We start from the raw sequence: 25,649 nt of genomic DNA, 5'->3' as shown, positions 1-25,649 counted from the left end.
TGTTGTTAGCTAAAGTAAATGCCCAGTGCATTTAATTAACTTTCAACCGCACAGCGGGAGATGTTTTCTAGAATCAAATCAACTTTGTCTGGAAAATTAAAGTGACACTTTCAAAAGTCGACCGGTTAGCCACTTGTCCAATTTAGTTCGTTCAAAACTAAATCCAATTGGTCAGAAGTTTTTCGTCAACCAATTGAAAGTATTTCAATTAAATACTTTATTTCATGCTGTGAAAGATTGGCCAACAATTGACAGCAGCATTCTTGCTTTCAATATTTCCATTTGATTATTTTGCAATAGAACATTTTTGCCAAAAAGCTTTTTCTTAAGCTATGGCTACACAGTGAAAGCTGTAACAACAAACAATTCCCTGCAGCGAATAAATTTATTGTTCCCTTGGTTTCTCACTGGGCTTATCGAACAGAGTACACACGCCAACAGCTAGCAGAGAGCACTTTTACTTAAAGAGAAAAAATTCCTCAGACTCGGTTGGAATACTTGAAGTTATGAGTCAAGAGGGTAACATCTTTTTATGTGCTCCCCAATGCCACAAACAAGAAGTTCGTTTCGTTCTTGCCTTGATCCCTTTTAGGTCACACTCACTGTACTTCATACATAATAATGTGCAGCTTGCAGCATTCACTTATTGCAACCCCTTGTGGTCGAGTATGCATTTTAATTATGGCTTACATTTGAATTTTTGCAGACAAAACAAAAAATAAAAGTATAAAGTCGAAATCAAAGAAACCAACATTTGATTGCAGGCATCTGCTGTCATTTGCATTTCAATTGGAAAAACCGAGACAAAAAAAAAGGAAGAAATGAAAGAAAATTCCAATGCGTACTCCACCCTACATATTTATCATTCCATTGCAAATAAATTTCCGGCTGCATTGCGATAGGCAAATTAAATTGAGTTCACAGCACGAGACAAAGTATTAGGTATCGAAAATACTCGAACGTGACTGTATTAAGCTTAGCCCAACAACTGTATTTACCTGTTGTCGAAAAGGTACTTAAACACATACACACGAGTAATACAAGCGAATCGCTAGTGACAACAATAAATCACGCTTTTCATTCCCAATGAAAAAAGAGAATTTCAGAGGAGAAAAAAGCAAACAAGAAATTGTTACAAAAGCAAAAACGAACACAAAGGGAAGTCAAACATCACATTCCATCTGCCTCTTACTCCACTAAATGGAATTCAGCAAGCTTTAAATGACAGACAAATTAGGCTCAAGAACGAAGAAGTGTGCTGAAAATGAAATTTAAGTCAAGCTGTGTCGATTGGAAGCCAAATAACAACTGAAAATAAATCAAATCACTGACGGCAAGAGAAATAATTTCCTCATTTCTCTGTGTATTTCTTTTGCAAAACTAATAAAAATAAAAGTATTTATAAGCTGTGACCTTTAGAATTTGACCAAACAGATTTCATGAACATGAAGACGTTTCATTCATTTTATTAAAAGTTGAAGTTTAAATGCCACGATTACTTTAAATCCAAACTAAGTTGGCAAAATACTCTACAAAAATTGAGAAATATTATAAATATGCCAAGGTGTATAAACTGCTGTAAATATAGAATATATGCAAGTCTCTCACTCCCCATTTAAAGAGCTTATCTACTCATGCATGTTGAGTCTGCTGCAAGTGCAATTGAAGCTCTCGGTATTGTTATATTGCTAGAGCTCTTGTTTTTATTAAGTTTCTCTCACGCCGAAATCCTACCATTCACAACATATCCGCAGCATATTCTTAATATTTACAAGAGAGCGAGAGAGAGAGGAACAACATTGCAGAAAACACTTTTCCACATGCAAAAGCACAGCTGCTTCAAGGATATTAAGCATACGCAGTGTTGCACTCACTGGTGAAAACTTGCGCAACTTGAGCGCGAGGCCAATTAAGTTGATTGTGTTACGAGCCGACTCCCACGCCGTAAACACAACAACCTGTTTTATTATACTTGTACACACATGCAAAATGGTTAAGCTCTTACCAAAATTGCTAAAGATTGATCAGTTCAACAAGAAAGAAAATGAAATAACAAACAACCCTTTTAGCATGTTACCTGCTATCTATCTATACATAGCATCGATATGGATACTTGGCATGTTTGCGCTTGTCACAAAAGAAGTAAATTCAATTGAGGAAAAGAAACCTCAATAAGATGCTTTATGTCAGCTATTGTTGTCGATTTAAAATACAATTTGTAATGCTGGACAACAATGCATGTGTGTGTCTGCTAGCAATCGATGTGTGAGGACATGAAAGAATAAATGAAGAGTGGAAACTGAAAGTATGCGAAATAGTCACATGCACACAAAGAGATTGCAATAGAAGTTTCGCTTATTGTTGGCTCAAAGCTTTTACGAGAATGCAGAGATTACTTGCCTCGCTATGCAAATGATGTGATCAGATAAAGACTTAATGCTCGCACACTTTACTCAATATTTTTACAACATTTTAAACATCCACATTGCAAACTTTGCAATTGCCATTGACAATTGTTGTGCCGCCTCGGCGATAGACTGTTGTAGGACCATTATAGCCAGGGCGATCCAGAATCACGTTGCCACCATCAAAGCTGCGATACTCTTGGCCATTCACATAAACAGCTTCACCATCCGGCTTATCACCTTTATATTAAAGCAAAAACATTAAAGACTGGAGACTGGTCAATTCAAGTAAGACTTTAACTTACAATTCAAACACCTGCCATTCACAATAACAACGCCGGGATAAGCTGCGAAATTAGAGCAAGAATATAGAGTATAATTAACGCAAATCAAACCGCAAGTCAATTAAGTCGAACCGCTGATCAAAACTGGCAGCAATCCCAATATTAAAAGCAATGCACACGTCAAACACTTCATCTTAGCTACCGACAACTGGCCACTTTATAATGCCCATATAGTTTATATATGAAATGCAAATACCAAATCAATTTGCATAATGTGTGTATTAGTGTTAAATCTTATCGCTAACGGTTCAATGAGATGACAGTAAAAATGCGACGACTGTTGAATGCGCTGCCAGCATTTGATTCAACGCAACTGGCTTCACTTTGTTGATATGCTCGAAGAGTTTTGAAAGGGTGCTTGGAGAGAAAAGCAATTACAAATTGATGGAGATTTATGACATAGCTTAAAAGCACACACCCACAAAAAAAGGCATTTCGTAACAAAACCAAATTAAAATGAAGATTTCAATTTACATAATTGCTATTCAACTTGTGGCGAACAAACTCAGAGAATTGTAGTGGAACATGAATGATAATACGAGTAGTATAGATTCCAGAGAAGTTGGCTTTTCCCATCGTCGTCCATCGTGTGAGTCGTGACTGTCGAGTGGCAGACATCAAATCGATGTACACTTCACAGATGGAGCACAAATCAAATGCTGGTTTTGTAATTGCTAGAACGTCAGTGTTCTCGTAGCACGTCACTTACGATTAAGACTGGGCATTTCCCCGCTTTTGATTAATACATGCATCTCTCTCTCTCTGTCTATTTCTGAGTATTCGCTAGTATAGACAGACCTTCATACTAGATCTGAGTGCATAGTATCGATAAGGCGTTGCTTTGGTAAATCACACAATTCGCTTACGTTTGCCGTATAAAAGTAGACGTTAGCTTTGTCAGTCGCCCAGACTTGTTTGGCATCTCAACTCAATCACAACAACAGCAACAGCTACAACGATAGTAAAATGGGAAATTTTTCATTGGCTTTTGCGGTTTTAATGCTGAGCACATTGGCAATCTCGCAGGCGGCTGTCTACATTGGTGGCGGATGTTATGACTGTAAGTTCAACATTCAATGCAAAAATAATCAACCGAAAATACAACTAACGGCACTTGCAGGTAATCCACCCGGTGGTCAAGCGCCTGGCGTTTACTCAGCCAACGGCGGAGGCGGTGGCAGAGGCGGTGGTGGTAACGGTGGCGGACGTCCGGTTTACTCTGGCAACTTTGGACCAAATGGCTACAGTGGAGGTGGCGGTGGTGGTCGCGGTGGTGGTGGAGGTTATGGAGGCGGTGGCAATGGCGGTGGCTACAGAGGCGGTGGCGGTGGTGGCTACGATGATGGCGGTCTGACGCAAATCATAAGCGGTTAAGCGGCCATTAAATAATAATGCAACAGACATGATTATCAGGTCGCATTCGGTCTGCATTGCAATAGATTGCGTATACGCCGTGTTGTGCTCGAACTTTTACAATTAAAACAGAAAAAAGCAAAAATTTATTAAATGGCTTCCGTGACGTTCATCGCTCATCATCAGCAAAAAGAATAAAATACTGGCAAAGTTTGTTGAATAAACAAATAAACTAAACTGACTGTGTGACGCCACACAGAAGCAGCTATAGCTATAGCTATACATACGTACATAATTGTGGTTTCCATAGTAATCGTGCAGCTATAAAGTAATTTTAACTCATTTTCATTGCTTTTGTGTGTGCGCGATTTATGTAAGCAGCAGACGGGAATTTCTACATATACCATAATATATTGTGTTTGCCATAATTCGCAGAATGCAACCTAACAATTGCGCAGGGGAAATTATGTAAATTATTCGTAGGCGTAAAATAGGCGAATAATACGTCAAAATGAGTGGCGTTAATTAATAGCATTAATTTGGCTTTCATTAGCTTAGTTCACCTGTTAGAAACCGAAGAGAAACTTTAAGCACTCTATTATTTTTTACATTATAACAATTAAAACTGTTCTTTGCTTTGAAGAATAAAAAAGAGTATGTATATTTTCTTTACTTTTTATTGTAGTAAAAACTTGTTGACGGTAAAATTCCCAGTATTCACTTTATGTAGTGAGTGAGAGGAACACATTCTAAACATAGATGTATTCTTTGTTGTTATCAATATAAAGCTCTCCTACTGTGTGCAGGTGCTTGCATTTAATGTTCCATAATACAAGTATTATTATGATGTTTATTGATTTGAATAGATGCAAATTTGTCTACATGAAAAGTACTTTAATTTATCAAACTACTCCAAGAAATGTTCGAAATTTTATTTCAACTTTCTATATACTATGTAAAATAAAATATTCGATTTATCTTTTTTAAAAATGTATTTCTATTGGATCTATTTAAAGGTTGCATTTAATTTTACCAACTCAATTTAATGCATGAAATGCACAATTTCAAACTATGCATAGAAACTGAAAAGAACAATTTATAGCACTCTACTATATTTTGCTTTATAACAATAAAAACTGTTTTTTTTTCCAAGAACAAAAAATTTTAAGTGAATTTTATTGGAATGTTTTATTGTAGCAAAAACTTGATACATTGCTGAAGATAAAATTCTCAGTATTCACTTTGTGAAGAGAGAGGAAAATATTCTAATCTTAGATGTAGTCTTTTTTTGCTATTAATTTCAAGCTCGGCTACTGTGTGCAGGTGCTTGCATTTAATTTGCCATATTTATAAAACAAGTATAATAATTATCTTTGCTGTTTTGAATAGACGCAGATTTGTCTATTTTTAAAGCACTTTTATACATAATATCCAAAAAATGCTCGAAAATGTATTTAAACTTTGTATATATGTATATTTCATAAACAAAATATTCTATTTATCTTCAAAGTGCTTCAAAGTTTATTTCAAAAGTTGTATTTAATTTGGCCAATTCAAAGTAATCCAGGAAACTCACAAAATTTAACAACATAATCGATTTATCCTTCTTAAAAGTCTACTATAAAAGTTATATGTAATTGGACCAATTTAAATTGATTCAAGAAATACTGAACATTTATTATTAAAAAAACAAAATAATCGATTTATCTTCCTTAAAAGTTTATTTCAACGGCATCTATCTAAAAGTTCCATTTAATTTGACCAATTCAAGTTGATCCAAGAAATCCACAAAACTTATTTAAACTATATATCAACCATTCATGAACTTAATATTCAATTTAGCTTCCTTAAAAGTTTATTTTAACAAGGTCTGTTTAAAAGTTGTTTTTAATTTGTCAAATGCATGTCTGTCACAGCAAATCCTGTAGAAATTAATCATGCAAAGGCTGGGTTCGAATTTTGCATTTAATAATTGATTTTAACACAGCTGCAAATTGAAAACTTTCAAGTAAATGTAAATGGCTTAATTTGCTTTCTTAAACAATATTTGCCAGTTGTGTCTCCCAATCATTACAAAATGCAATTAATCATTCAATCAATTTGAAGAGCACATTGATTACGTAACTTAAAACAGATGATGTAAACGATGTTCGAGTAATCCAATTATTGACTAAAGGTAATTCTGAAACTTCAGCTCAAGCATATTTATTTATAGTGTGTTTATTTAAAGTTGAAATCTGTAGTAACCCCTGATAATCTTATTATGAAAACCCCTTTTGCATTTGATGAAAATCCAATTAGCCGTCGTTAATGAAGTAGTTAAAATAGCCAAACGAAACCGGGGTGAATGAACGACAAATAAATCGCATAATTAAGCTTGCCAAATTGAACGCAAGGAAAGGTAATCAAAGAAAATGTTGAAGAGCCATTTACCAATAGCAAAAGTAAATATTTCATAAAGTACGCTCAACATTGAAGAGCTTAAGTGTTGCAGGGATTTAAAACTCATACAATCAGAAGGACCAACAATCAATTTAAAATTTCAATCCAATAAAATCGAATACAAGCGAGAAAGATTGATAATTGCCGAAAGAGATGAAAGAGTACAATTTTCATTTATGACATCAATTTAATATTCAATAACGCAGATGGCAGTTGGCAAGCACAATGTCTGCCTACAGATATGAAGGTGTTATTTTGCAGATTTCATATTTGTACCTACGAAATGTGAAGCAAACATTTATTACAAAACCGACACTTTTAATATGCCTAGCTTATTTAAGAAAAACATTGCAATTTATATGAATTTTTTTTGCTACATATTTGCCTCTTAAAATTGTTTCAGAACTACTCGTGTAACGCTACTCGTATTATTACTTTCTCTTGCTTTTGTCCACTCCCTCCGTATCCCTGGGCAACATGTTGCATGCACGTGGCTGCGTCTTCAGTCCTTCCAACTGTCATTTGCCATTTGCTTTTGCTTTTGACTTTGCTTTGCCGTGACTTTTTTGCCTTGTGTCTTTGCGTGCAGATGACAGCAAGTAATTTGATTTTAGCTGTGCGCGAATAAAAACAACAACATGTTTTATATGCCCAGCAGCTGTAGACGACCAGTCACTTCAGCAATACATAGATCGAACATCAAATGTCGCTGTTTGCCGCTGCTGACCAGCTCGCTTAATTAATTACAAATTTTATCGCTTACGCGTTTGTGGATAAATCACAAGTTTGTGCTAGTTTTCAGCTAAGCAAATCGCCTGAAGACTCTTCTGCCAGAAAAACACGTTCGAACTTTCCACTTGACTCGGATGGCAACAACGATGCAGCTTGCCCCAAAGGACTAGCCTTTGACATTGTATAGAGGAGGCAAGTAGTGCAATGCATAAGCTATGAGCGTTAACTTGCATTACGACCAACAGAGCGAAATTAATATCGATCCCCATTGAAAGGCAACAATATGTAGAGTAAAAAACAGAGAGAAAAAAACAAGAAAATATTGCAACAATTTTAGTTTGGTGTAACTTTAGAAGTACTTAAATTGCATTCTCCGTTAACAAAATTATAAGTTTTCTTTCCAGGAAACTAAATAGCAAACAGAACCCAAAAAAACACCGATATGAATATGTTTTGTTGGCAGCTACTAAAGTTGTTGATGTTATTGACGTTATATTGGCAGGAGTCGCCGCCATAGTTACACAGGTTGTTTGCCTACTCAAAACTTTCTCCACGGACTTTCCAAATGGACTGTCAAAAGAACGCAAAGGCAAACATATCTGCCACCATCCATTTAAAAGATAAATACCTGGAAAAATAGTCTGGCAAACAAAGTTTCCGAGCACGTCCTGGATGAGTTCATTGCGTGACGGATTTACCTTATCGGTGTAGACAGAAGACACAAAGGCCCATTCAATCAATTTAGCATATTACGTATACGCCAGATGATGGCGCATCAGATAGTTATTGAACTTTTCTTTAAGTAGTCGTCGGATAGGATAAAGACGTGTCGCATAGCTGAAGTGAAATTTATTTGATATACACAAATGTTTCACACAAATAATATGGTACACATATACACATTAACATACATCAACTTAAGTTTTTATATGTAGTATTGGAGATTTTTTTGTTAAGACTAACAAGTGCCGCTGTCCGACCCAGTTTACCCACCCCAAGAGAATCACATGCCCATGTTTTATGTTTTTTTTTTGTTTTGCAAGCGAATCGCTCAATGCTATGCATTTTCAATTGGACAACCTACACCACCATACTTATACACACACACATAGAGAGAGACACACACGCACACAACCACAGAGCGGAGAATCTACGGTCCGGCGAGGTGCCGCAGAAAACGCAACATCAGTACTAGAGCCAGGGGATAAAAACTGCTCGATATCCAGGCGATGCGTGTCGAATGCGCACAGATGTCCTCCAGGTGGCGGCAATTGCTGAAGTGCTTCTCATCCGACAGCATTTTGGCGGTTTCGCGTGCAAATTCGGCCGAATGCTTGTAGCACTTATATCGCGCACTATTGTAGATGCAATTCTCGTACGCGTAACGTGCACTGCAACAGAAAGTGGCAAGCGACAACAATTACTCTCGGCTTGACTTTTCAATTCCCCCTCGCAGCAGATGTTGCTTACCAACAAAACTCCATGAATTTATCGCTAACATTGCGGGTATCGTCGTGCAAATCATCCGTGAGTATGTTCTCAAAGTCAGCGGTGCAGCTAACCCAATCTGGTTGAATGTAGGCGAAACAATCCTTGTGCCGCAAATAATCTACGAAACAGAAATTATGCCAATTACATTCAAATATTTAAAGAGGTGCAAATCAAAAATCTGTCTTTAAAATTTTCATATTCAACAGCATTTCAAAAGTAAAAAATCCATTTAAATATTATGATTATTTTTTCCACACAATGAATATTGATGCGCACTTAATTATTTCTTACATTAAATAGTCGACCATATTTAATTAATGCTGTGAATTTTTGATTTTAAATCCTTCGCAGTTTTCATTTTAGGCCGAGTGATAACGTACATCAATTATGACTACAAAGTGAAGCTATCATTAAATAATATATTATATTAGGCATATTAAATAAACTATTAAATTAATGTTGTATTTAAGTGCTTTGACAACTGCTCTCACAAACACAAACAACACGTGCGTATACATAATATATTTAACTTTCATTTGTGAAAATGAAAGTTGCCAAGGCTTCTCAGCTGTGCATGTTTTACATGTTCTTCCTCAGCTAAGTAAGAATGAGTGAAATTGCAGCGTGTGTGTGTGTGTGCGTTTGCTTTGAGATGCACTTTACTAAAGAACAGCAAAGAACAAACAGCTAGACCACTTAGTCTGCGCGTGCTTTACACTCTGCTGCACTTGCGAGTCTTTAAGAGCTAGACATTGATTCATCAAATGCCAGACGGCGCAATTGAATGTAATGATACTAAAAATTTCAAGAATTTAATCATACTCCGAAAAGTATGCTACATATTTTTCTGTTTGCTGCAAAAGAAGCAATCAAATGACTGAAGCTGACCAAAAGTTTAGCAATTCCAACTTTGTTAAGGTTGCTTTAATCGAAATTTAATTTACCATAATGGTAACAACAAAAACTAGTTTAATAAAATATGCCAGAAAATAAAATATGCTCATGTCTTTCCATGGCTTTGAAGCTCGCATTACATGCTTGATATTTGAGTTTGTAATTCAATCACAGCATGCAAAGGTCTATTGATGTTTAATGCCATAAATTTGTATTTCAAACTTACCTCTTTGAAAATTCTCATCGGAACAGAATTTCTTTAAAAATTTACGAGCACCATCGACGTTGTTTTTAAACAAGTTTAGCTTTCGACTCTGCAGGCAACGCGCTGCATAGGCATCAAAGCATTTCATGCCCTTATTGAAAACACTATAAATAAATTTGAATAATTAGTGCTGGGGCACAAACAGAGAATATTTTTGCGAGTTGTTATGTAAATATTTATAATTATGTTGCGCTATAACATGATGTTAAAGTGCTGCCTCGTTTATGTATTTTTTTGACCTTATATTCATTCTAATTAAATCGGACCTTGCGAATTTGCCACTGTAACTAACGAGGGTTTTGATTTCATTTGAATTGATGATAAATTCTTCAATTTGTAGCGTATTTTTAATTGCTGATCAAATTACACTGCGCACCAGATAGATTTTCATATTTTCGAATTTACAAATTTGCCAAAAACTCAATTAAGTGCGATTGAGCAAAACAAATTTAAGAACACAAAGAAAACTCTTTAATTAGGCTTTTGCACTCTACGCGAAACCCTTTTATAAACTTTCTTTACTTTTTCTTTTGCTTTTTACAGCTCAAGTCGAATTGAGTTAAAAGGGTCCAGAAGACACATCGAGAGGGAGTCTGTGCGGTGTCTGGAGGGATAATCAATAATGTATGTGTCCGCACAGGTGTTTTATTTATAGCTATCTCTCACGCATTTCCAGGCACTTAAAACACTTTTCGAGTTGTTTTTTCCTGATGAGTGTTGTGTGTGCGTGTCTGTCTGTATATGTTTATCTGTATGGCCTTCGACACTTACATGCACTTAGCCATGATCTCCTGTTTGCTTATGACAATTTTTGTGTTTTGTAAAAACTCTGTTAGATGTGATGGCAAATCCTTAAAGCATTCATCGACCATCTTCTCAGTGTTCCCGCACTGTTCAACGTGCGCCAACGGTGGCGGTGGATTCTGATGGGTTTCATTACGCGCATTAGCCATGGCAACGAACAGCACAACTAAGTAGCAAAGTATCATCAGTCGGTTCGCCATGTGTATACACGATAGTTAGCTCCACGACTTTGAGAGCTCACTTGTTGCTACGCGAAGACGTTGTTGAACTAATCCGTTTTCGAGATTTCGATCCTTGCAATTCGCTTGCTACCGTTGAACTGAGCCGGTTGCCATACAGCTCCAGGCTTTTAAGGACGCGTTAACAGCGCGCTGTTAAGTCACTGTTAATAACAGCGCATGCGCATTGACGGCATTCGCACGTGTTGTTTGGTTTGTTTACAATACAAAAGGAAGCTGGATGGGTCCTTGAAGAAGTTTGCTTGCATAAATGATTGCTGTTGCTTCTGTGCCCATGTCAACAGTACTTAATTAACTATTATTGTAGCATAAGTTACGACGAACCTCAAGATGCATTGTGCAAATCGAACCAAATATATCCTCCGCCTAGAGAGAGCGTAGGTGTTTGAGTTGGCCAGATAACTCCTTTGTGGTTATTAACCACTTTGTTACACAAGCACAATGCAATCACAATTGCATCATCACCGTATGCTCCGATTCTAGATTAATTCTGCACCATTGCGAAACGAAAAACGTTGCCTCCTCTCTCCAAGGTGGACACAGATTAGATAGCAGTGTGTGGCAACCTCATATGTCCTCGTGCATTTGGTAGGCTTCTATTGTTTCAAAGCCTGCCCACACACACACACACACGTCCTCATGTCAATAAGCAGTTTCGGGACATCCCCTGGCAACCAAATGAGTTGCCACACACTCACTCACTCATTCACACAATTCAATTGCACCGATGGCAAATTGGGCTATTGTTGATTTTTGTCTTGTTTTTGTTTTCTCTGGTAGACAACAATTTGTTATTCATATTTCAAAGCGTGCATTCGCCCAATTATCCCAATTGCAACTACGCAGTTCACTCCATATTGAAATACGTTTTCAGTTTTTTGGTTTTTTATAAACATTTATTTTATGCAAAAACTTGTACATAATTTAGTTTGATTTTTGTTTTTTTTTTGTTACAGTTGCGTAAATAATTATTATTTGAACATATGTGGATAAGATTTGCAAATAATTCCAATGGATTTGCAATAATGTGTAATGTTTTCATGATATTTAATGAATGAATATTGTGAATATTGTTTGTTTCAAATAAAAATGTTCCCCATTAACACAATAGTACATACAACATTCAATTTGCCACGTGCTTAAAGATTACAACTAATTATTATTATTATTATTATTATTACTTTATATTATTTATTTAGAGATTAGTTAATAGGTTACTCACAATCATCAATTGAATTGAAATTCAACAACGATATCGATTACGAAACCATTTATATGTATACTCTATCGATCATTCGGTTATCGAAAAATTTCCATAGGCAGCACACCAAAAAATTTGTAAATTTTGGCGGTGCACGATTGTTACGATTGCACGATTGCCGATTATAAACATAAAATTATAATATTATTATTATTAAATTGTTAAATTATGTAGTATTTCTCGTTTGAATTGTGTTTCACTCGCAAGTATTTTGAGTATGTCGGGATTCACATCATTATAGTATATAGTAGCATTATAATAATTTCATGATGTAGCGGCTGCCTAGCGATTGATTTCACATTTTCATTCGTTTGCCAATTCTATATATGATTTTGATTGGTGCCGTCAATAATATTATTATTTAAAATTTAACAATTAACTTAGTTGCAATGCTTTGAAAAAGGCACACATAATTACATACATTGTGTATTTGCTTTCAATCAGTTTTTCAGTTTCAGCTTCATGCAAAATTCTTTAATTTAAAACAATTATCTATCAATTTTTCATTTGTACCATAATTTAAATGCAGTTCACATTCATTACATCTTCTTCTTCTCCTTCTTTCATCCCCGTTCATATCATTTTCATTTATTAATTTTAAAAATATTTTTAATTATTTATAAACATTTTTCAAAAAATTATGTGCGTTTTCTAACTTCTAGAACTCATTTTAAATTAAAGAATTTTGTTATTGTTTGGTCAAACATTATCTATTATCAAAAATATTATTACTTTTCATTATTTTTATCCTTGTTTTTTTAATTTTTCTTTTGTTTTTGTTTTTATTTTTTGTGTATAATACATTGTGCTTGAGCTCAACATTAACATTATTAATTAAGATTAAATTATTTATGTTTAACTTGTACATTATTAATGCATGATATTCGTTATTTTTCATTAACTAAATATGGCTGTTGCGTATTTTGTTTTGTTTGTTTTTTCTCTTATGCTTTTTTTGTTATCATAATCGGTTTTTATAGTTTATATAGACTTAAGATTCATAATTGTTTTGCGTATGTATATAGCAGATATAACGTATTCATAATCGAAATACTTCATTAACAAGAATTTGCGTCAATTTAACAAAACTAAATGATGATGTTTTGCATTAATCGAGACATTAGCAGAGCATCAATAAAAACAATCAAATGCTGCATAATGAATATGGATATACATGTATGTGTGTGTGTGTAATTGTTATTTAGTCATTGTACAGATAAAAAAACAACTATTTAACCTTATGAACTACAAAAAAAGATTCTTCTTCGCGAGCATTTTTATAAAAAAAATTGTGATCAAAACGAATTGCAGATTTCTTGATGAGATTCCGTAAACATGATTATTTTTTTGAGTTTTCTTTTCTTTTTTTTGTGTTTTTCATTAAATATTTTAATAGACATAATATTAAGAATGGCTCTAAGGGCATATACACATATGGGATATATGGATATATACGTTCGATTTGCTGCAGTTTAAGTAATTTTTGTTCGCTGAACTTTTTGTAAATTATGTGCTACTTATGAGTGCATGTGATAATCGATAATAATAATTATTATTACAAGTTATCCATTAAATATAATAACTATACACTATTGTTTGATTTGTTTAAAGGTTTTGTTTTGTCGTTTGCAAAACGCAACAGAAATGGCCACAAAATTCAATACATTATCATTATTACTTTTGTTTTATTGATGTTGTTGTTGTTGTTAAAGTTGCAGGCAACAGGCCACAGACTTGATGTTCGAGCGAGTGTGTGTGTGTGTTTGTGGATGCTTTATAGTTTAGTTTGTCAGTGACGAGTGTTGTTGCAGTTGCTATTAGAATTTCACATTCTATTTGCGATGGCACACAATGCAATGACTACTGCCACTGTTGTTGTTGTTGTTGTTGTTGTTGCTGCTGTTGATGTTGCTGCCACACCGTAGTTGCCACACTAATACAATTATTGCTGCTGCTGCTGCTGCTGTTGTTGTTCTCATAGTAATAGTTATTGTTGTTGTTACTGCTGCTGCTGCTGTTGCTGCATTCAAATGCAAATCGTTTGCTGTTGAATCCTGGCTGCATCTCAATGTCGAGCTCATCTGGCCAAGCGGCAATGTAGCAACGGCAGTTGTCAGGATTTGTATTTTATTTTTTTTTTTTGTTTTGTTGTGATTTTTGTGTGTATGTATATGTTGTTGTTCGATTTGTTTTAGATTTTTTGTATAGATATTTTTTTTTGGGTTTTTTGTTTGTTTGGTTAGCATGTAAATAAAAAAGTCGTAGAAATGGAAATTGAGTTTTAATATATGGTTAGCAGTTAGTTATATATTTTTGTTTCCTTCTTTATACTTTAGTTGCCTAACATCAAACATTGAAATCGTTTTAATATATGCGAATTATGAGCGCTAAAGTTACTAAATGAAAGCGGGCATATCAGATGTATAATATAATATATATAGTATATATTTATAGAGTATGCAATGTGAACAAGAAATATATATGTTTGTTTTAATTTGATTAAGAGAGCAGGGCACACAGGACATGCAGGCCAAGATTCAAGATTCAAGATAGCTCACAAACGTTTAGTAACTTGTCTCGAATATATATATTCATATTCGTAAAACTATTCAAAGTCGAAGTTTTGTTTGTTCAGAGTTGTTGAAATGGACAAACACATACATACGAGTACGAGTATAAAAAATCATTTAGTTGTTCGTTGATAGTGCAAATAGATATTAAAAATTTGATAATCGTTATTAATGAGACATTTATTGGTTATTCGAATTGTTTCAGGAATTGTTTTTTATCGAGTAATTTACAAAACAACGTTTTATTTTTATAGTTCTTTTTTTTGTTTTGGTTTTGGTTTTAATCCATTTTATTTACTAGTTTTTTTGTTTGTTTTGTTTTTTACTTTTATTTTCTTTGTTTTAGTTAACTTGGCCTTTGTTAGTTAAAATTAGCAATAATATTACATCACATATCATTTGATATTTATATGGTTTTTATACATATGTAAATGCTATATAGTATAAATTGTAAAGATTATTAGATAAAAAGAAAATAATAAAATTGCAAGTGCATTGGCTGTCAATTATATATATAAATCATAAGAGTAAGAATTATAATTATCAATCAATTTTTGCTTTTCATCGAAAATGCCAAGGTAAAGCGTTATTTACATTCTGTGTTCTTTGTACTTTTATTCATATTATTAAAGTCTGTACATCAAAAATTGTTGTTGTATTGTTGTATTTTAAACTGTTTTTTAGCATTAGCCAAAAGGAAATTTTTATTGTGCATCATTGTCAGACATTCTTTGGCATGTGGCATTAGAGTCGATTTAGTAATTGGTCTCATATACGCGTATGTATTGGTGTGTGCGTGTATCTGTGTGTTGTTGTTTACGAGTATGTGTGTAAGTACTTGAGGAGATTTTATAGAAGCAAATGCATATGCAATTTTATCAAACGTTATACAAGTATTTATTCTTAATTTCTATAGAGAAATAGAGAGAGTGTTTTACTGATACCATAACCAGAGAGAGAGAAAGAGAGAGATAAGTAAGCTTAAACATTACGATCTGTTAAATATACATAAATCAATATTTATGTAGTTTTGTGGTAGTAATTTGGGACTAGCTATTTGGTTGCTTTATTTGATGGTCATCTCTATTATTATTATTATTGTAGTATGTATTATGTACGAATTTAAGGTGTGTGGTAGGTGAGACAGACGTTAAGCAAATATATATATGTATATATAGTAGAGTTACGCCCCCAAGTAGTATGTAGTAGTGGTTGTGGTGGTTTTAATTGTGGTGGTTTTTGGTAGTAGAGTAGTACATCAGTAGAGGCCCCACCGTTGGCTAAGAGTTGTGTGTGTTTATTTGTGTGTGTGTGCGTTACACATATAGCTTATAGTTAAAGTTAAGTTCTTAATGGACTAAAAAAGTTGCAAACAAAAGTTAAGTGTGTTCTCATCTTCTAGGGTGATCAATGAGTTATGTGTGACGACGACGAATAGAAGGAGTTTAATTTTTAATTTTATTTTTTTGGTTAGATATCAAAAAGCGTTAGTCTCAAACGTATTTAAAGAATTTTTTTTTTTTTTGTTTATTGATTTGCTCGAATGCCCAGAGCATACGGTTTGATGAAACTTCAAGAGACTGGTTTTGGTTTTTTTTGGTTTTTGTTTTGTTTTCTGTGTTTTGGGTTGCACTTCAACAAAAGTCATTGATCTTTATTCTGGTACACTTTCGGTTCAATTGCAACATACATTTAAATGATATACAAGGTAAAATTTACAAACTAACAGGGTCTTAATACTAGATACACATATAAAATTCATAATTCATATATATATATAGATGTAGATGTAGATATATAGATCATAATCAAATTAATTATATGGCTTAAGAAAAAGTAATACAAAATGTACTAAAATTGCGTTTGCTTTTTTTTATACAGAAATCGATAGAAGTATCTCTTACCCATTTCTTCATTATTTCAATAATAATCTTTTTTTTTTGTTTTGTTTTCTTATTGTTTTTGTAAAACATCAAAGGCACAAGTCAACGTCGTCAACAAAGAAATAAAATAAACTAACAAAAAATATATATTTTTGTTATACAAAAAAACAACAAATTGTTTTTTTCTTGATTTTACCGATTTTTTTTTACTTTTAGCAACTATTGCACTAACATTCAGCATGTGTCTGTCTGTGTATTTCATTTTCTTTTGTTCTTTTTTTTTAATATTTTTGGAAAATAAATCAAAAAGTCGCAAATGAGCTGCAGTTGCTATGCTTCAGTTAAGAAAGCATAGCAACAACAGCAGCTCAAAGGGAAACAAGTAAAGGAAAAAAAAAGTGTAATAAAAAAACAAATTTATAGATGAGTAGAAACACAACTAACCTGTGAGGCGCTTGATATATTTATTGGACTGAGTTAACTGAGTTACGGAGCTGCACAGACCGGCCTGGCCAACTGGACTGGCTGGGTTTCATTGGACACGCAACACACACACTCTCAACTCAAACAGCAGCAGAGAACAGCACAGATGATTGACATTTTTTTTGATTTAAAGCAGTTTTTCACAAAAAAAATAAAAATATTGTAATTATAAAGTAAATTTGAAATAGACATAATGCAATATATATATATTTCCGAATATATATATTATGTAAATCGTATTGTAATTGAACTAAATTGTATATATAGTAATATATGTAATATGCCCATTTGAACGTAATGGCGGGCGGAGTCGATAATCCACATAAGAAGTTTTAACATTGATTTCAAAAAAATTTAAAATTTTTCACTTTTGATATAAATACAAAAAGGTGTGTGTGTGTGAGTGAGTGTGCGATTGCTGCTGCTGACTGACTGACTGACTCGTGACACAGCGAGATGTTTTACTGTATCTCAATGAAACCCGCCGGCTTGGCTGGCACTCCGACCGTTGCACGCTGATAGGGGTGTTCTCTGTTAGCCGCCAATCGACGTTGCTGCTTAAGGGCGCCTACTAAAATATACGATACGATACATATAGATTTATATATTGCAAATATAAAATTGGTATTGGTATTGGTAATGGTAATATTTATATATATATATATATATGGATAGAGATAATCAAGGCAATAAATATATATATACGGTATATACGGTTTTATCGGCGCATATATAATATATGTATGTATTGTCTACAAAACTTAGCTTAATAATAGAAAAAAACATATACTATATATTTATGCTTGCTTGTTTTAAACAATTCTTTCAACATTTTCACACATCTGCATATTTTTGCTTTTGTTTTCGCTTTCGCTTTTCTTTTTCACTAATTACCAATTTCATTAAGTTCAACTTCGATTTCTTTCTTTTTAAATTATAAAAAATTCTTTATAATTAACTGTATTGCATGTTGATTTACATTTAAATTCTGTTTCTTTGGAATGAGTCGTATATATTTTTATTTGTTTTGTGTTTGTTTTTCTTTTTTCACTTTGTAAGAAAACAACGCTAATTGATTCGGTATCTGGAAATAAGTGATTTTTAAGCAGCTCGCTAATTAAACTTAACACACACAAATTGTTAAACTAGTCTTTAAATAATTAATATATAGTATAGATAAGCATAGTCGTGTTTCCATTTGAGTAAATGGATCTCCAGGGAATTTTGCCATCTCATTTCTAGATTTTAAGAGAGAGAGAGAGACCTAAATGTGTGAAAATATTGCAATATCTTCAAGCTGCTACAAGTTTTTTTTTCTACTTTTTGTTCTTTAGCATTCTTCCAGCTGTCTGTCACATTTGTCTGTCCGTTTTTTTATCTGTCTATGTATCAATCGCATTTTGCTGACGTTTTTGACTAGTTGTGCAAAATATTGTTGTTGGACGGCTGCCTGAACCTCAACTAACTTATTGTCTACAAAAAATTGTTTAAGCACCAACTCGATTCAAGGCTCCGATTTAAGCTATAATCTAATATTAAAATATATATATGTATATTGTTTGCATAGTTTCCATTAAAAATTCTACAAAAAAAGAATTGTTTGGCTGCTCGAAATAAAAGAAAAAATATTAATGGCACTGGCTGGAAAAAATCAAACGGTTACGGAAATCAAATGTAAAACTTGAACTTGTCGTATAAGGTACATTTGTGCATAAATACTGCTAAAAACTAATTAGCTATCAGCTAAATATTGCACTTAAAGAGTATTGAAAACGATAATAAACAAATCAACCCACACCGTAAATAAAAACAAATGAAAAACTACTAAATATACGAGTACTATAAATAACACAAGTCGTCGAGACCTTATAAAAACCTAAGAAGAAAACATTCAGCGCCCGCTTCGAGTTGCATGTAAATCAAGAAAACTCTCAAAGTTATGCTATAAAGTATTCCAACGAAATTGCGGCGAATGTGTAACTCGGAACGGGGCTGTCAAAGAGGGATATTATAAACTAAAGGCTAATTAAGTCAGCAACTCAGTTGAAGGCTTTAAGTAATATGTATTTATGTAAGTAGAATACTTCATTGTTCCCAAACAAGCAACAACCAATTTCTTGCTGTCATTTGTTGTTGTTGTCGTCAACTAGAATATACTCATGTTTTAATTTTTTTTCGAAACGAAACCAAAAGAAAAACAAAACAAAAATGTATAAATAAAATAAAATTCATCATGCAAAGCGCCTAAAAATCACTTATTAACCAGACTTTAGAAATGTTTTGCGACATTATGAACTAAACAAAAACGTTGACGAGCGTTTTACTTTTTTTTTTTTTTTTTTTGTTGCATTGTTTTGCTTGCTTCTTATTTGCATTTTTGAGTATTTGTTTTTGTAGTTGTAGTTGTTCTTGTTTTTTGTTTCTTGTTTGTTGTTGTGCCATTTTGCATTTTTGTTTTTCATTGCTAAATAAATATACACATCGATGCATGTATGTTTGTTTGCTTTTGTTTGTTGTTGTTTGTAACTAGAGCTAATTAATGTTTAAGTAAGATTTTCTCTCTGTGTGTGTTGTGCACTGTCAACTGCAGAATGTAATCATTTTTTGTTTTGTTTTGCAACTGGAACTAAGAACTAACATTTTATGGACTTCAAATAAATTCTTGGTGCACACACGCAAATTCAAAAAAAAGTTCAAAAGACGGAGCCGGCATGCATATATCGACCAACTGTAAATATTTATATATATGGAACATGTTCAGATCAAAATAGGAAATTGTTTCAAAAGAAATTAAAGGTAAAAGTAAATCAGTTAGATCGTCAGTAAATTATTGTATATTATAGTAAGTGAAACATTAGCTGTTGTTAGCTGTGAGAGTTTTTCTTTTTTTATTTGTGGTGCATGCAAACCATTTAAGAAAATAAAAGCAAGCGTTGCTAAAATTGGGGTTAAAAGCGTGCACTTAAATAGCAATCGAGAAATCGAAACAAAAAAAATTCTATAGCATACTTTATGGCACTGTAAAAAATAAATAAATTTAAATCAAAAAAACAGAAGCTGGAATACTCTCTCTCAGACGGACAAGAGCAAAGGATAACAAAAAAAAACATACGTATGTCAAATGCGCATGGAAATAAATAGGAAAATAATATAAAACAAGAATAACATTAATAATTAAGTGTGGAATACTACAAGACTACTACTATGATTGTAAAAATAAAATATATTGCACTTTGGTTAATACGTCTAAACGAAAAAAAATGCTGCTGCTGCCTAACTAGGCGTATGCGTGATGTTCTGTACTCTAACCTAACTGCAGTTTTGATAGTGTTATGATTGCTCGCAGTTTGGCACAAAAATTACGTTGGCTAACTACAAACTCAACTCTGAGTGTAATACGATTTAGATGTGTGTATATGTATGTGTGTGCGGTGTGTATGCGTGTGTGTGTGTAAACAGTTATGGCGCATTTCGTTAAGATATAAATATATATGTATATGTGTGTGTGTGAGAGAATAGAATCAATCTGATCTTCACTTCGATTGAATATCATTTCGATGATAGTTGAAAAATGTTTTGTATGTATATGTTATGTATGTGTGTGTGTGTGTATGTGTAGAGAGTTTATCTAGCAAACAACCCACCGCTATGATCAGCATATTCCGTCAGCAGGGGATTGCCAGTGAGTGCCGCATAATTCGCATAATCCTGATAGGGGGCAAAGATCATGCCATGTGCCGTCTGATCGAAGGCAGCTGTCGGCGCTGCCTGGGCGGACAGTATGCTGGCCGCTGTGGTTGGCACCGTCATCCGTGGATTAAGTATCAATGGTGCGCCCAATGGGGCGTTGGCAGGTGTGCGTATCTGGGTGGCCAATCCGGATAGTGTGGGTGTCAGCAGGCGATTGTCCGGTGTAACCAGGCGACGCCACTCCTCTTCGCAAACTGCGGGATACAGAACAGAAGCAGAAGGAGAACCAACGCATGAGAAAGCTGTCCCGTGGTAGAAAAACCCATGTAAATTTTTAAATGGAAAACATTCGATCATTATAACAATATCATTATTGGTTAGCTTCGTTATCGTTATCAGTTATCGGTTATCGATTTCCGATTTATCGCATTTGAGAGAGCCGCGGGATTTTAGTCAATACTGGGGATTAGGCTGTTTAGGATTAGACAATGTTTTCTTTGGCTTTTCTTTTCGCTATTATTAATTAATTGTATTATTGTTTTTCTGTGTTTCTTGTTTCGAGTTGAAGTTTTCGAGACTTAGAGGCTAAGTAGAGCTTGATTGACGTACCTGCGACTGATTTCGCTGTTGTGTCCCTATATGTGCCGTTAATAATGGCTAATTCCATAAGTTGACGTTTCTTTAGTTCATCTTCGCCTTCGGCTTGCTGTTAGTACAAGTACGCGTACGCATGTTTGTGTGTATTTGTGTATATGTGTGTGTTGGTGTTTGTGTGTGTGTGTGTGTAGTAGTAATAGATTGGTATTTTTTTTCAATGTATTAAACAAAATACATTAAAGCAGATTAGAATTTTTTTTTGGTAAAAGAAATGAAAATAATATAAAAAAAATCATTATTAATATTTTTGTTGGTTAACAAATTTGTTTAGCAATGAGATTTGAATAGTTGTCTTTGTATTTGATTTAATTTAAATTTTATACAGTTTGATAGACACAGCAAACGCATTATCACAATGTTTAATAGTGAAGTATTAATTCAAATAAAAGGAGGGAAACCGACGCATTTAATGCAATTATTAAAATCAGATATTTTTTTAATCAATGCATTGCACATTTAGACGTGAAAGCATTAAGTTTTAAGTTTCAAGTTTTTAAATTTCTTCATTTTCTTTGACTTACCGGCACTAGCAACTTTTGCACCTCGGCAACAGCTTGAGCCAGCTTGACTTTGGCACGATTCTCGGTGTCCTCGACAGTGATGAGGACATGCAGATCATCGGACAAATGCTCCCAGTTTGGCTTGCCACGATTAGCATCCTCCTGTTGACAAGAATAGAATGAAACAATGGTTGAATAATTATCAAGATGATCTCATTAGCTTGTTATTTTAAATACTTTAAACTAACTGATTAAGTTAAGCAATTGTTTTTTGCATGCGCAAAATGATTCACAGTGAATCAAGTGAATCACAAGTTGGCAAATAAATCACATCAAGATTGATTTAAAATTAGAATTGTGTCATTTCGCCTAGATTAAATGCAACTCAACAGATTCGTCAGATGAGCAGCTGTGGAAACATCGAAACTTTTCCCGATTGAACAGTAAGAAAATAAATATTTCACTGGAAAATCTCTTTATCGAAATCGAGTTTTCTCATGATCCTACTTTGTGGTTAAATTCCTCAAATTCTTCCCTACAAATGCAAAGACGACATTTGCACGCGCGTGTTTCGCTTTTAATGGACACAAAACAATTATATTGCAAGTGTGGGTGGATTGCGCTATAAATGAAATTGCATTTTATACATTTCTGTGTATTTCTCATTTTACTTTCGTTACTTTTTCCGTCACGCTAAATGCTAAATGCCAAACGCCAACACGCTTGAAATGCTTAGCCTCAAGGCTGCAAATTTGTTTTGGGGAGGAGGCAGCGCATTAACTTTTGACCCAAAAAATACACAAAAAAAAGTATTTAGTTTGTCACGTTTAAATTTAATTTCGTTAAATTTCTAATCAATTAAGCTCAAAATGACCAGCGAGCTGTCAGTTTAGTTGGCTTTTGATGTTCGCTGTCCAGTGACAGCATCACAAAGTCTGTCCATCCATCCGTCTGTCTATCTGTCCGTCTGTCTTTGTCTCTCGTCTTCTGCTGGCCTGGCTAATTCCACAGCACTTGTCAAATTAAGAACTGTCACGACTGCATGGATTTCACAGCTCTTACTATATACAGACATACGTACATAGGGAGGGTTCTTCACCGAGATCCGAGCATCTGAGTAATCTATTTTCATATTTTCAGCTTCATGCACATGACTCACACACACACACTCAAATGTTTGTTGTGTTGTGTAGGTGTTAGCTACTAAATTATCAAAATATTGCAACGCTATAAAAGTAAACATTTTAATAAAATATACGTATATACTATATTTGTCTGTCTCTTGTCTATGTCGAGCTGCCATGCCTTGCGAATTAACCAAAAAAAAAAAAATGAAATAAAATATATATAAGCGCACATTTGCGCACAACTCATAGAAGTCGCAGCTCTCTTGCGTTCTTTGTTTGCCAAATGCGAAAAGGAAATTAAATCATCAAAAAGCTTTGGAGTGACAAGATCCAGGGCGCAGCAAAATATATAGAAAAAAAAGCCTTAATTGTCAAGCTGAATATTAAATACACGGCATTGCCAATTTGCTTACTTAATTAACACAATTCAGGCATAACTTTTTTGGCACATTAAATGAATTTTTCGTTGATTATAAATCTCAGTTTTAACCATGTCAAGAATTGTGAATTTTACTGGACTTTTAATTGACAAATATTTAAATTTGTTGGCACCACAAAACCAACTGTCAACCAGCTCAACTATTCCGAGCAACACTTTAATATATTTCTATTGAAATCAGATTAAATGTGTATGTGGCTAGTATAAACCACAAATATGTGGGGAGAAGAATTTTAGTGTTTGGTTGCTTTTAGCTGTGACATGCAGAGAATGCTGCAGCAACTTGGCATTCAATTTGTAAACACATTTCCCAGTAAATTTCACAGCTAATGGATTAAGTGTATGCTAGCATATATTTAAAAATATGTAAATATATTATATATATAAATAGATGCTTACCTTCTTCTTGTCCCGCATGGAGCCCTTGCCGCGTACCATAATCTTACAGCCAGTCTCTTGCTCTAATTGTTTGGCAGTCATGCCGCGTGGTCCCAAAATGCGACCAACAAAGTTGAACTGAAACAGAAATCACAGGAAATGAGCAAAACAATTAAATAACAATAATAATAATTAAGTATTAAGTAATAAAACAAGATCTTAATGAAAATATGATGAAAATAAGGAAAAGGTTATTTTGATCGCAAAATTTAAAACGCATTAGCAAATTAGAAGGTTGACTCATGAACCAAATCATTCATTGCACACAAAACAACATTCTTTCAAAGTCAAATTTAATAATTCGCCATCTCTCAAATCTTAATGTGCACAATGGCGTATACGTAATATGACCCTAAGGCGACACGCCTGAATTTGCCACGATAAACCAATCAGCCAGATACTCAAACAGATTGCCAACTGCAGCAGCAGCTGCCACAACACAAAAACAAAAAAAAAGTCAGCAAAGGCAACAAAGTGGCGGCATTTTGCATCACAAATCCGCAATACGAAGAGCGGAGAGTGTAGAGTGTAGTCTTTGGCTTATAGATTGGTGTGTGGAAGGCATTTGAAGGGGTCTCGTTGATAAAGCTAGCTTTTTGTGTGTGGCAAGCTGGCGAGTGCCAATTATATCAGCAGTTGCTGCCACGCCCCCCTGAAGCGTTGCTTTTGTTGTTCGCTGCTCGTAAATTAGCTGATTAAATTGTTTGGGATTTATTAGAGCCGAGTCACAGCCATATCTCAAGTCATTTACACCGAGAGTTATAAATATAAATGGCTTGGCAAACTGGTTCAACAGTAGCCCTGGGGCAAGCCGCAACAAGTCGCCGCGACCACCCACCAAATGTGTATCTATGTATGTGTGTGTGTGTGTCTGTGTGTGTGGCATGCTCTTTTCTTAGCTGGCCTCCAGCTAGCAAAAATAAAAATCTATTCAAAATCGATGATGTGATGCAGCGCGATGACGATGCGAGCAACAATTTGTGCAATTGTTGCAAGCATTTTGCTGCACAAAGATCGCATCAACTGCAAATTGCTCAGCCATTAGTTGCATCACACGAGCGCGAACTTAATTAAATTTGATCATAAGCAATTCTTAAATGGCTACCAAAAAGTTGAAACTGTGTTTTGCATTGTTTGCTTTTCGGCGGCTTCATTGAAATTTTATGCATCTTTCATAATCAACAATATATACATATACAAAAAAAAAAAGAAAGGTTGTTAATTAAAAACAGCAAACACTGAAGCGCTTCATCGAAAATTAAATTGCATTGGCCCTGAGAGCTTAAATATTTGATAAAGTCAAATAAATTAAAAGAATTGCCTCGCTGGCTGCATCAACGTGGTGAACATGTTTTATTTCGTGGGTTATATTGTAAATCAATAATGACACAAGCTGTATGGCGGCAATTATGCGCCTCAAGTGGAAAGCGTGCCACAAATGGAGGCACCAACAAAGATATAAGGCAAACATGTTGCTGCTGTTTGCTGACAAAGGTGCCACAACAGATGCGGGACTAAAGCATTCAGACAGTAGCTGCAAACTGTTGAATAAATGTTGTACTTGTAGCTGGCGTCGAGAGGGTCTCTCTCTCTTTGGGTTATATTACAGATTGTGAACGGCGATAAGAGTCT

The 25,649-nt window shown here is 34.2% G+C and overlaps 4 protein-coding genes across 12 annotated transcripts in view; 1 reads left to right on the top strand and 3 right to left on the bottom strand.

Annotated features, from left to right (window-relative positions):
• Nucleotides 1–2,433: 2,433 nt before the first annotated feature.
• Nucleotides 2,434–2,925, bottom strand: LOC132786410 (uncharacterized). The gene is made up of 3 exons (XM_060792929.1): nt 2,822–2,925; nt 2,711–2,752; nt 2,434–2,645 (listed from the first exon to the last, which is right to left on the bottom strand). Exons 1-3 carry the CDS (start codon nt 2,880–2,882, stop codon nt 2,473–2,475), a joined length of 276 nt encoding a protein of 91 aa, XP_060648912.1. The 5' UTR covers nt 2,883–2,925; the 3' UTR covers nt 2,434–2,472.
• A 717-nt stretch (nt 2,926–3,642) lies between these two features.
• On the top strand, nt 3,643–4,765 carry LOC132786409 (uncharacterized). The gene is made up of 2 exons (XM_060792928.1): nt 3,643–3,809; nt 3,870–4,765. The coding sequence occupies exons 1-2, from the start codon at nt 3,716–3,718 to the stop codon at nt 4,121–4,123; spliced, it is 348 nt and encodes a 115-aa protein (XP_060648911.1). The 5' UTR covers nt 3,643–3,715; the 3' UTR covers nt 4,124–4,765.
• A 3,006-nt stretch (nt 4,766–7,771) lies between these two features.
• On the bottom strand, nt 7,772–12,889 carry LOC132787028 (uncharacterized). The gene is made up of 4 exons (XM_060793882.1): nt 10,698–12,889; nt 9,888–10,030; nt 8,747–8,885; nt 7,772–8,667 (listed from the first exon to the last, which is right to left on the bottom strand). Exons 1-4 carry the CDS (start codon nt 10,928–10,930, stop codon nt 8,427–8,429), a joined length of 756 nt encoding a protein of 251 aa, XP_060649865.1. The 5' UTR covers nt 10,931–12,889; the 3' UTR covers nt 7,772–8,426.
• Nucleotides 12,890–12,980: 91 nt separating this feature from the next.
• Nucleotides 12,981–25,649, bottom strand: part of LOC132787027 (protein held out wings) — a 39,558-nt gene continuing 26,889 nt past the window's right edge. For 2 of the 9 annotated variants that reach the window (XM_060793875.1, XM_060793874.1), the window contains exons 4-8: nt 23,979–24,095; nt 22,035–22,175; nt 21,466–21,562; nt 20,811–21,158; nt 12,981–14,311 (exon numbers count right to left, since the gene is read on the bottom strand). In XM_060793875.1, the coding sequence (XP_060649858.1) occupies nt 14,091–14,311; nt 20,811–21,158; nt 21,466–21,562; nt 22,035–22,175; nt 23,979–24,095 (924 nt within the window). In that variant the 3' untranslated portion in view covers nt 12,981–14,090. Of the gene's footprint in view, nt 14,312–15,057; nt 19,895–20,810; nt 21,159–21,465; nt 21,563–22,034; nt 22,176–23,978; nt 24,096–25,649 lie in introns of those variants that run through there. The other 7 variants (XR_009632496.1, XM_060793876.1, XM_060793880.1 and 4 more) reach the window with 7 other exon arrangements.

This window comes from Drosophila nasuta, chromosome 2R (assembly GCF_023558535.2).
Source record: "Drosophila nasuta strain 15112-1781.00 chromosome 2R, ASM2355853v1, whole genome shotgun sequence".
NCBI lineage: Eukaryota > Metazoa > Arthropoda > Insecta > Diptera > Drosophilidae > Drosophila > Drosophila nasuta.
This window is presented reverse-complemented; position numbering and strand designations above follow the sequence as displayed.